The 12,264-nt window shown below is 36.5% G+C and overlaps 1 protein-coding gene across 1 annotated transcript; it reads right to left on the bottom strand.

Moving 5' to 3' along the window:
* Positions 1-165: 165 nt before the first annotated feature.
* On the bottom strand, positions 166-699 carry LOC112505040. Its single transcript, XM_025108984.1, has one exon. It carries the CDS (start codon positions 697-699, stop codon positions 166-168), a length of 534 nt encoding a protein of 177 aa, XP_024964752.1.
* Positions 700-12,264: the final 11,565 nt, after the last annotated feature.

Here is a 12,264-nt window from a genome sequence, read left to right as displayed (position 1 = left end):
ATCATTAAGAAGAAAAATACCAGTCACGACATCAGGCTCGTTACGTGCTTCTTCTGCAGTGATCTGGAATGCCCGCACACACGCCTTTGGTACCTCCTCCTTTTGAATGGAGGTCGTAGTCCCAGTCGGTCGTTGTACCGACGCTTTGTTTTCTGCTCCTTTTCCTCATGGGCAGTTTCGCTGTTTATGCCCAAGAACCCCGCATGAGTAGCATGCTTCCTCCTTTAGCGGACAAGTTGTACGAACGTGTCCCACCTCGCCACAACAAAAACATCGTACACTGGATGGTTCAATATTGCATCGTCCAGCATGATTCTTGCCGCATYTTTGGCAAATCCTCGGGGCATTCGACTGTAAAGAGTATGCCTGAGGTGTAGTACGAGCTGCGTTATGCATCTGCCCCTGTCTTGACATTAAGAACTTGGGTGGTTGATGTGTTGGGACTGAGATCGTCTTTCCAGTGCATGGTCGCTTTGCTGCCGGAACTGGATCATTCGGTATTGACAGATCATGCTCGCATCTTCGAGCAAATTCTACSRCCTTGCCAAAACTTGGAACTTCACGATTTACAAGAAAATTTCGAATTTCTTTTCGTAACCCACCCACAAAACGCTCGACCTTATCGTCTTCAGTACTTAAAAACCTTTGTACAAATCGTAGTTTTCGATTGAACTCGGTCTCATACTCCATCACAGTCATGGTGCCTTGTTTCAAATCCCAAAACTCTTTCTCAAGGCGACGTTGAAGATCTATTGGGCAATGTTGTTCAAATAACTTTGATCGAAATTCGTCCCAAAGCATGTTCTCGCGAGTATTCGAGTCTAGTGACTCGTAAGTGTTATCTCACCAAACTAAAGCTCGTTCCGTTAACATAGCCGATGCATACCTCACCTTGTCTTCGTCGGATACGCGAATAGTTTGGAACACTTTTTCGGTGTTCTGAACCCATTGCATAGCTAAAACAGGATATGATTGTCCGCTATACTCTGTTGCTCAACTACTACGGAACGCTTTGAACGAGACTCGATCTGTTTTGGGTTTTGACACATCATCGGTTACAATCGGATGTTTCCCCTTGTCGTCTGGTTTCGGTGCGGTTGTCGAATTATGTTCTTTTAACCTCTTCTCAAATTCTTGTCTTTGCTCCTCTAAGGCGGCTTTCATTTGATCAGTCAATGATTTCATCTGATCAATCATCATTTTCATCAATCTTTCTGTTCGAGGAGATGTAGGGACTTCCTCATCATTTCTAGTGTTACCCGAATCATTTCCCCTAATATTAGGGATCGTTTGATCATGGCTTGCCTCAAGGTCGTTTTTCCCCATGTGTGGGTCTGTCGGTGTATGGCTTGCTGCATCGCCGTCAGCCATTTACTAAAAGTTTTAACACATACTTATTAGATATAACCCTATCCTTGGTTCCATCCCCACCTAGGTTTCTCCTATTGGTCCTTATCCCGTATTTTATCACAGCCTAGTTACTATACGATCTCAATGCCTAGGTTTGAGTCTAGATATCATTTCTAATATCTAAATCCCTCAAACCACTGCTCTGATACCATATTTGTAACACCTCGGTTACGATTTCACCAAAACATAACATACGAGATATCATTTTCCAAGTAAACCACCAAATGCTAATTATACTTTAATAAGTATTTCCAAATCCAAAACGAAAGCTTACAATCTTATAATTAAAACATTTACCAACCAAAAATGGGGACAACATAACAACTACCCGGATATATTTACAACCCAAAATAGAAACTAGACATAATTATATATATACCAAGGTTTGGCAACGATCCCCAAACTAATCATGAACTAACTACACTGGGTTCTTGCCTTTATCTTCTTTCTTTCCTGAAAAAAAAGTAAACTAACGGAATAAGCACATGGCTTAGTGAGATAAATAGTCTAAACAAATGCTATTGAAATCAAGTCTATACAAATACACGGGAACCATAAACCAACCAATTGAATGGTTATATCAATGAATAATAAATTGAGAGTAACACTTACGAAATAAGGGTTGTCCATAATATAACCAAAGACCAAGTGCCGGAATCCAACAATTCACATGACATAACATGCTTATTTCGAAATGCAAATTACAAGTAATTATCAAATGATACCAGGTCAATTCCTTTGCAAGGGACTAATATCATACGTTAGTCAAACGGTCTAAAGAACATTTAATGCAATATGGTAGGTTTAGAGTGCGTGGCAAGCCTTAAGAGGAAGGCTTGTCCTTTGCTACAGTGAATAGTACAAAAGCACTATTCTTGAGCAGACATCCTTGCCTAAAGTTGGTGGACAAAGATGTAACATCCCAATTCTAATTTCCCATATTATTTGCTAAGTGCGCCTAATTTACATTTTACGAAGGATATTATATGCTAACATGCGAGAAAATGTTAAGCATGTTGAAATTTTACTACGTGTATTAGTAGTGGCCATATAAGGTAACCAATGATTCTCATCTTACTTCAAGCATTTTCAAGCTTAAGTAAAAGATCTTTTTAACAATCTCTTTTCCTGTAATTGCTAAAGATCTGTGTGTAACCAAAGATTGTTTAGATAGGTTTTCTTTACCTTATCTTTCCGCAAACAGTCTTATAAAATATGTATTGATCTTCTTTATCAATATATTTTTTAAATTTGAAAATAATGTGTTTGTATTCATCCCCCCCTTCTACAAACTATTTCTATTCTTGTAGACCCTTTCGGGACCAACAGATTCAGTATTTGATTGGACTGGTTAGAATTTTGAGTATTTGCAATCAATACTCTAAAGTTTTCCAAAAGAGGCCAGACCGTTGAGTGCTTTCAATCACAGTTTTGACGTAATCAATCAGAATTTTGAAGGTTTGCAATCTGTGTTATGGAGTTTCTGGAGTTACTAGACCTTTGAGTGTTCTCATCATTGGTCTAACCTGATCAAGTAGAGGCTTGATTGATTACAATCATTGTTTTGGAGGTATGGTTGTGATTTAGAGTTTTGAGTGTTGATAGTCATTATCTGATTGAGGATTTTAGATCTATTTTAGGTTATTCAGTCTTCTGAAAGTATGAAGGAAATCGACTTATCTTTCTTGGTTGACAACTGCTGACCAAGAAGCTATGTTCTTAATGTTATTTCTCTCCGGATTTCATTGTCAAAAAATGTTTGCTCTAGTTATTCAAGTTGTTATTGAAATCCCACTTTGTGAGCTTATTAGAATAAGTTCTTAAGCTGAAAGCTTATTCAAGTCATGGTTCAAAGAAATATTCTTTGTTATTAGACTGATTCTCCACCATGGAATGTCACATAACTCGCACATTATATATCCCGTTGTTGGATGAATCAATAGGCTTATGGGCTGGCTGAGATTCTGAGGTTCATGGTTGTGTTGAGTTCTCTCAAATTAAAGCTGCTTGTTGGTGCAATCAGTGGTGCTAAAGGCACATTGAATCTTATTTTAATGTTGAAACTGAAGAATAAGAGCTTTATTCAAGGGAGAACTTAAAATATTATTTGAAGATGAGCAACACTAAAGTTTTCCAAAGAAAGCAGGGAGAGATTATCTGAAGGCTTCAGAAGATGTTTCCTTTATAAAACTCTAGGGGGGAGATTGTTGGGTCTAGATTAGCCCCAAGATATTGAAAGTTTTATAAAGTGATTGTATTGAAATATTCTCTGTGTTGTAATTGGGCATTGGGCTTACATTGTATTGGCACCTATAAATAAAAGTCTTGGGTTTAGAATTTCATTATGGGAGTAGATGAAGTAAGATTGCTTTGTAGGCTGTGTTTTGCTTTCAATAAAATCAGGCGTGTTTCTCCATACACTTTGTTCTTATTGCAATATCTTTAGAGTGTTAATTCTTGATTTTACTATGTTAGTCTGGAATCTACTATATATATACACAACACCCGTAATAAATAAGTAACTTGGGTGACACATGTCATCTTCTGGTGAGTCGGTTATCTTATTTTTCCCCCTAAACATGTATCTAGACACAATTTACATTAGTGGTTCAAAGAGGCCTATTTGGTTGACATATGTCCCTCTAAAAATGTATATTTTTTTATCGTGGTTTAATTGATTTCCCTACTAAACGAGATTTAATTCAGACTAATTTCCAAAGTTACAATGTAGTGCAAGTTAATAAGTATTTAAAGTGCAAGTTTTCGAATTTGGAATCGTTTAGTTAACTTATTCTTTGTTTGTGTGTTTTTTTGTTCTTAGTGCTGATTGACACAGATGCACTGATTCCTAAAGAGGAGAAGACACCGAAATGTTTTTCCTTTTCAGTTAAGTCATTTTCTTCACGTCTAAATCTTGTTTTCTTATTGAAGTTTGCAGCAAATTTTTCGGTTCAACTTATGCTGGAAGATGCTTACGGCTCTAATAGTCGTATAGGCTACTTTTCTAGCTCTTCAGATCATTAAGGCATGCAGTTTTTACATTCTTTATCATCTCCGTCCTGCAATTAGCGTTTAGTTTTTTACTTTCAAGAGTCAAACAAATTTGTTTTAATTTCGAAATTGATAAAGATTGTCATGTTTATATCTTTGTGCAGAATGGGTTAGTAACATGCAGTATAATCTTAAGGTAAACTATCGTTGAAAGTCTATACTATCGCTTACAGCTTATCACTGACAACCTTCAGCTAATCTGACAGCTTATTGCTGACATCCTTCAGCTAATCTGACAGCTTATTGCTGACAGCCTTCAGCTTGTGTTTTCAGCTTTTGTGACAGCTTTCAGCTTATTGTTGACAGCTTATCATTGACAGCCTTCAACTAATCTGACAGGTTATTGCTGACAGTCTTCAGCTAATCTGACAGGTTATTGCTGACAATCTTCAGCCTTCAGCTTATCGCTGACAGCTTATCACTGACAGCCTTCAGCTAATCTGACAAGTTATTGCTGATAGCCTTCAGCTTGTGTTTTCAGCTTATCATGACAGCTTCCAGCTATCACTAAAGAAGCAGCTTTCAGCTTATCGCTGACAGCTTATCGTGACAGCTTTCAGCTATCACTTGCTGATGTTGTCAAGGAGTTCTGTAAGACGAGTTTTGTTGGTTAACATGCCGGTTATAAAAGGTTTTTTTTTTGCCAAAAATATGTCTATATTTGTTCAAAATAACACATTTAATTTTATTATAGGGTTAACTTCATTTTAAGTAATTATTGATATAGTTTCATTTCTAAATTCAAGCCTGAAGAGTCATTTTTCAGAGTCTTTCTTCAGAGTTATACTGCAAAGTTATTTCAAGAGTACAAGTCTGAAGTAGTATCGTACTTTAGATGATCATTCATATATCTAAGATAAGTTACTGACATGATTTAATTTTTTCAAATTACCCTATGTACCTAGTATATGTATGTATGAGACAATTAAACAATGATTCTAAGGGGCCGTGGCTGGATCCGGATGGTATGGGTATGGATATTAATAAGTTATTTTTAGTTCTTGTTATTGAATTTAATCTACGTATGGCCGGTTAATTGTATTTAAATTTGATCCCATAATTTAATTTAGCTTTTGGTCCAAATTGATTTTATTTGTTCTAATATTAATTTGGTTCTGGGATGCATTACAAATTTACGGTTATTTATATAATAACTTAATTGAATCATTTAATTTAAATATTTAGATTCTTATTTTAACTGGATTAGATTTGTTGATATAATTTTTCAATGTCTAATGTAATGCATTGGGTTTGTGTAGTTTTTATTGTATCTGGCCTCGTTAAGTGGATTTAGTGACCTCAGGCTAACCGGAGATCTTTTTTAGATTTGGTATTATGTTAATGAAAAATTATCTTGTTGACTAATAGTAATTTATGGTAATATAGAATTGTCCATTTTCAAAATACAATAGTGGACAGAACATCTCACCAAAGTGAGCTTTTTGCGAAAATTAGCTTATAGAGAACTTAGATGTTAGTGATTGTAGGCTTAATGCATATATTAACCGGCCCAAAAGAAGGTTTATATTTTGTTGAATTGCATTTTATTTGGTATCATTTGATGTGATTAATAAGCCAATCAAATCAGAGAAAGACAAATTGGTGCCATTCTGACATAAGCACTTGGGTCATATCTCAGAAGTGGGAATTGAGAAGCTTCTATATATATGATGACATTTTGATGTTAAGTTTGGGAGAAGAAGAAATAAAGTTAGAGATATTAAGTCATAAATCCTGACAAGGCAATGTTATCCTCTTTCCATTCAGAATGAACAAACTCAATAGCCTCAATAACTTAAGAGGATCATTCGTTAATATTGCATGTCACAAGTTGAATGGGAGTAAATTTGTGCTTATGGTTTTGAATATAGAAGAAATTGTGCTTGCCACTAGAGGAGACAAATTCAGCCTAAATCAGTGCCCTAAAAATAACCTTCAAGTTGGGGAAAGAAGTCCATAGCTATTGGAGGTCTCATGTATGTAATCAACCAGACATATCATTTGTTGTTCGAATGCTAGACTAATATTTGATAAGTTGGGTATGGATATTTGCAAAGTAGCTAAACAGATCTTGGGTTTTTATTGAAAACCAAATACCTCGTACTCATATATAGAAAATTATAATAGTTGAAAATAATTGGAATCATGACACTCACTGCTAAACAGAACACTTTTGCCCAAGGACATTTCGCTAGGAAATGCTTTGCTAAAGGGCCACTTCCTCATAAAACTCTCACAAATAGTTGGTGGGTGAATTGATAGTGGGTAAATCAAATCAGTGATGGATTATCCAAAGGGCTTGATTCAGCAACTGATTACCCAGGGTCTGATTCGGCGACGGATTACCCAGACCCCTGATTCAGCAAAGGATTACCTAAGGAATCATTTAGCAACAGATTACCTACAGGTGTTGGTAGTCATGAATTACCTAAAATAACTATTTAGCAACAGATTACCTAGGGAAACTTTCGTAATTTATTTTCTTAAAATTTAAAATGCAATATTTTTATGTATTTAATGTATGTTGAATAACAAAATTTACGAATATTTTGTACACCAAAAAATGTTTGTACAACAATATCAACTAGCTAGGGGGGGGGGGGGGTGGAGTATGAGTAGTGAATTTCCTGAAGAAAGCTCTGAAATCCAACTGCAACTGCTTCTCCAAAGCTACTCGTGCATCTTGCTCCCCCTTCAACGGCGACTCGAGGTTGGCCTCTCGTGTTGCCCGCTCTCAATATTGGGCCTCTTGCTCCTCCTCCCATACCAGCTAGTCCTCCTCCATTTTCTTTAGTTTCTCTTTTCATTCATGTGCCAAAAAATAGTAAACATTTGAAAATACATCATCAACAATCCATTAGCAATTAGATTAATGTCATTTTATTAACGAACAACATACCTCTGGTGGCAGACCAATAACAAAAGATCTTCCGCTGCTGAAGAAAAAAAATTATATCATTAACTTTGTAGAAATTACGACAACATAAGAGCTATATATTGAGCATTTCCATAATCTATTTTGACAATTATAGATATCAAATTACAATGGCAAGTATATTATCAACCAATCTATCTACTTGCCCTGAAGTCTACCCAACTGTGGCTGCCCATACTAAATTAATATTTCTACTCGAAGACCTCAAGCGAAGTGGGGGGACCCATAAATTTTGCTACAACATTCATGTTTAGTCGTTAATGATTAAGAAAATAAAATACATTAAAACATATATATGTAACTACTGATAATCAATAAATATACCAACTTGTATCTATGATGAGGGACACTGATTGAGCCTCCTGTGTGTTTTGACATCACTCCATCAATTAGGGTCATTCGATTTCTCTTACGGGTCTTGGATTTTGCTTTCGAGGGCTCAACATTCCACACCTTATCATAACATATAACATACATTTGTATAAAAGAACAAGAAAATAATACACACATAAGATATTACTAATATCACATACCATGTCTATCAAATTGTCCAATTACTATAGAGTAAATGACTTTTACGGAGGAAAAATCACCTAGGGAAATTTCTATTGGTGATTAACAACGGATCACCTACAAAATACTAGTGGTTCCGACAAAATCCAAAAAAAAATGTTAAAAGTTGTATACATAATCTCTAGATAAATATCTAAGGATTACCAAGTATATTTAAATATCATTGTTTCCTTCATGAAGGAAAAAAAAAGTGAGGTTTTGATAAATGATTCGTCGGTAATCCCTTGGTAACTACCTAGGGATTACCAAGTAGCTCTAAATATCAATATAGGTAAAGGATTTGTCGATATTCCCTTGGTAATTACCCAGGGATTACCGCATAGCTCTAAATATCATGGTAGGTAAAGGATCCTTCGTTAATCCCTTGGTACTTACCCATGAATTAATTTTAAACTAGTTCTAAATATAATGAACTATATTTTCTGTTGGGCCAACTGGTTCTACTTTTGGCTTGGGCCAAGATTAATTTTAAATTAGGGCCATGTTTTGACAATTGGGTTTATCTATTTTAGTTCCCTCCTTCTTTGAGCTCCCTACCGGTTCTCTAATTGTGCTCCACCTTACTAAACCATGGACGAGCAACCTCATGTGCGCAATTGGTTCCCTTTCCCGCAACTCCAGTATGCACCAAGCTTCTCGATTTTAGGATCGTTCAAGGTCAACATTTTTAGTGTATGTATTTCTCTACTTCTCTATTAATTGGACTGTTAGTTGGAAACTGATGCTAGTTTTTGTTTTAGAAATTTTCTCAAGTAATAGACCTAGTTGAACCGAATCTTTGTTGGGGGGAACTCCAAATAATTGTGAGAAACCAACGATTTATAAAGCTTAAATAAAACATGAGATCGCATGAGAGATCGCTTTACTTAAGTGATATTTCGACCCTAATTTGCTTGGGTATCACAAAATTCAATCGATGATAATCTCAAATTATCAGTAACAATTATGGAAGAAACCATATCCTTTTAAACTTAGAGAACTGTAACTCCTATGGTAATTTTGAGAATAACTCCTCGTTAAATGAGAATGATTGTTGAAAATTAAGAGTTAGTGGTTACAGATAAGGCACATATAAATTAATGGCCAATTATCATCTAGATAAATATGAACACATGAGGCAATCCTTCAGCTAGCTGATCACTAATGAACTATTAGCGAGGCTGGACACTAGTGAATCATCAGGTAGCTAAAGACAACACTAGCAAACCATCAACAAAGATGAACATAATTGTCATCATCTAAACGGACCTTCAACTAATAGACTATTTAGGTAGATGACCATGGTAGAGTGATCAACTAACTAGTGACCATTAGCTATATAAAGACGAATACAAGAGCTTATAGCCTTCTGACAGAAAATGCACGATCCGTGCATTTTCTACATGTAAAAAAGCATGATCTGTGTGTTTTCAATGAGTAAAAACGCACGTCCCGTGCACGACCTTCCGTTCCTAAGCATAGTCCATGCTCTTATGAAAACCAAAAATGCACGAGCGGTGCACTGCCCTCTGCCACTTAAACCCTCCATATACAAGACCATCCAACAATCTCGGGTGCTAGTTAGATTACACAAATGTCCAATCTACACCTCCTAGCCCACACTATAACTTAAACACCAACCCCATATTTTGTTGTGAATCCAATTACAAAAAATGAACCGTTGATTTTTACTAAAATCACCAACATTTCTCCCCTATTTTATTGAAGTCACTAATTGCAAACAATTATTAATATAGAAATACAAGCTTATGCATAAATAAAAATATCAAGAAGATTGAATTTTCATCCTAGTACATTACACATTTGAAATGCTTGAACCCTTCAACCCATTCAAGTACCATAAAATAGCATACACATGAATTTAAATGACTCTCTAAAATTCAAACTTGACACTATGACATGCCACGTGTCCCTATTCATTCATGAGTGTATATAAAGCCAAGTTGAAGCTTCTTGAAGTGGCCACAACTTTACACTCATATTGTTGGTCCCGAAATGGTCTAAAAGATAAGAAACAGTTTGTAGAAGGGGGGGGGATGAATACAAACACAAAGTTTTCAAATTTAAAATATATATTGATAGAGAAGATCAATACAGATTTTACAAGACTGTTTGTGGAAAGATAAGGTAAAGAAAACCTATCTAAACAATCTTTGGTTACACRCAGATCTTTAGCAAATACAAGAAAAGAGATTGCTAAAAGGAAGATCCTTTACTTAAGCTAGAAGATGCTTGAAGTAAGAATAGGATAGCAGAGAGATGCACACACTCTGCATGAAGAATAAAACACTTCTATTTATACCCAGTGCATTAAATGAACATTTAATGCAGTAAGGTAGGGTTTAGARTGCGTGTCAAGCCTTAAGAGGAAGGCTTCTCCTTTGCTATAGTGAATAGTACAAAAGCACTATTCTTGAGCAGACATCCTTGCCTAAAGTTGGTGGATAAAGAGTCGACTAATCGGCTCCGTACCGTACTAACTTTAGTAAGGGTATGGGTTTGTCCTTTGTGTGCAAAAGGACAAGACAACAACAATCGTGCTAAGCAAGCTTCCTTTGATCGCTGAATGCTGGAATAACCTGGAGGTCTCATCATTATTCGCTGAAGCTAGAGCAGTCTTCACACATTTGTAGATAGGCTCGTAATCACTGAATACCGCTTCAGATCACGTACTCGCCAGTCTCCATTCTTCATTTTCAGTCTTCGACATTCGCTGAAGGTTCTTTGGTGTGAGTGTTGTCTTCTTGAAGTATTGTTTGTCTCTGAGATTTATAAAACAAGCTTCTCAGCGATCACTGAACATATTCAGCGTATGATCGCTGGAACTGAAAATACAGAAACAAAATTACATCGATAGATAAAAGGGATTATCATCAAATCACTGAGAGAGAGGATCAACAATCTCCTCATATTTGATGATAACAAGATAACATAAAGAAAGTTATCTTATCAAATAATAGTAAGGAAAAGTTACATATAAAGTACATGTCCCTTTTTACTATTTTGGGATCTTTTTCAGTTTGGTATGTCTCAGCTTGAGAAGTTTTCTTAAGTTGTATCTAAGAAAATTACAAGTACGGAAACTGAAACTGAAAGCTTATTCACCGACTTATAGATTGTCAGTGAATGATGAAAGTAACATTGGAACTCATAGGCTTGTGTCCCTATTACTTTTTTCAGGGATCTTTTTCAGTGAAGTACATGGAATACTCATTTTATTAAACAATTGAAATAATACAAGTATTACAGGTTATATCCAGATCTAACAGAATTTAAGAATAATCACTGAAAGGAGATATAGTACATGAAGTTACAAGGAAGAGTGGATTGTTGTTACAAAGAGAATCTTATTCTAGAACACTTAGATCTATGTAATCAGGTACATCTTCACCAAGGTTTCTTCGACGTAGGAATTCCCTTCGTATCTTTAGATCGACGACTTTTCCAGGCATGCTATCATCTATCCAGAGCAAAAGATACAYCAAGTGATCCATTGGACATAGACGTAGCTCTGACATTCTCTGAAATCTGACTTCACCTTCATAGTCAAGGAATATAACTCCTAACTCAGGTTTAAAATGCACAGAGTTGGGTGTATAGGGACTCTTATCTGGCAAGTCAAGATTCAGCATAGAAATGTCAACACTCATATGACCCTTCAGGACTTCAGCAAAGGTAGACGATCCTTTTGATGAGGTCGTTGATGGTGTATAAGAGCTGGGTTGATCAGATACCCACTCCAGTCGACCGCAGGTTGTTTAAGGGATGTGAAGTTGGTGTTCTGAAGTAATCACTACCTGAGAGGTAGAGTCTTCAAATAAGGTTTGTTGAGGGCTTGCGAAAAGTACCTTCAAGTTACCTTCTTCAGCGACCGCCTTGCCTTTCGACTTGGGGTCCTGGTGCCCTGATGGAGTCGATTCACCTTGTCTTTGCTCCCCCTGGGATTGAGCTTCCCCGAGGGCAACACTTTGGTGACGGTTGATGGCTTCTGGAACTTGATGGTAAAGTCATCTTCATCATCATCATCGTCGTCACCATCTAGATCATCTCCGGTGTCTGGAATGACAGGTTCATCATCGTCTTCATCATCATCATCTTCACCATCTTTAACATCATCATCATCACGAGCAGCAGTGACAGTATGGACATCATCCCTAGGGATGGCTACGTCAACCTCAGCTAGAGCAGCTTCGGTGGACGTGATTACAGGAGCAGCACCGCTTCAGCTTTACCAGCCTCGGCTTCTACTGCAACTGAAGCTGATACTGGACCAACAGCCTGAGAGGTCGTAGGAA

This window comes from Cynara cardunculus, unplaced genomic scaffold (genome assembly GCF_001531365.2).
Source record: "Cynara cardunculus var. scolymus isolate 2C unplaced genomic scaffold, CcrdV1 Un_Scaffold_8007, whole genome shotgun sequence".
NCBI classification, from domain to species: domain Eukaryota; kingdom Viridiplantae; phylum Streptophyta; class Magnoliopsida; order Asterales; family Asteraceae; genus Cynara; species Cynara cardunculus.
Note: the sequence above shows the minus strand (reverse complement) of the source record. Positions and strands in the feature narration are given on the sequence as shown.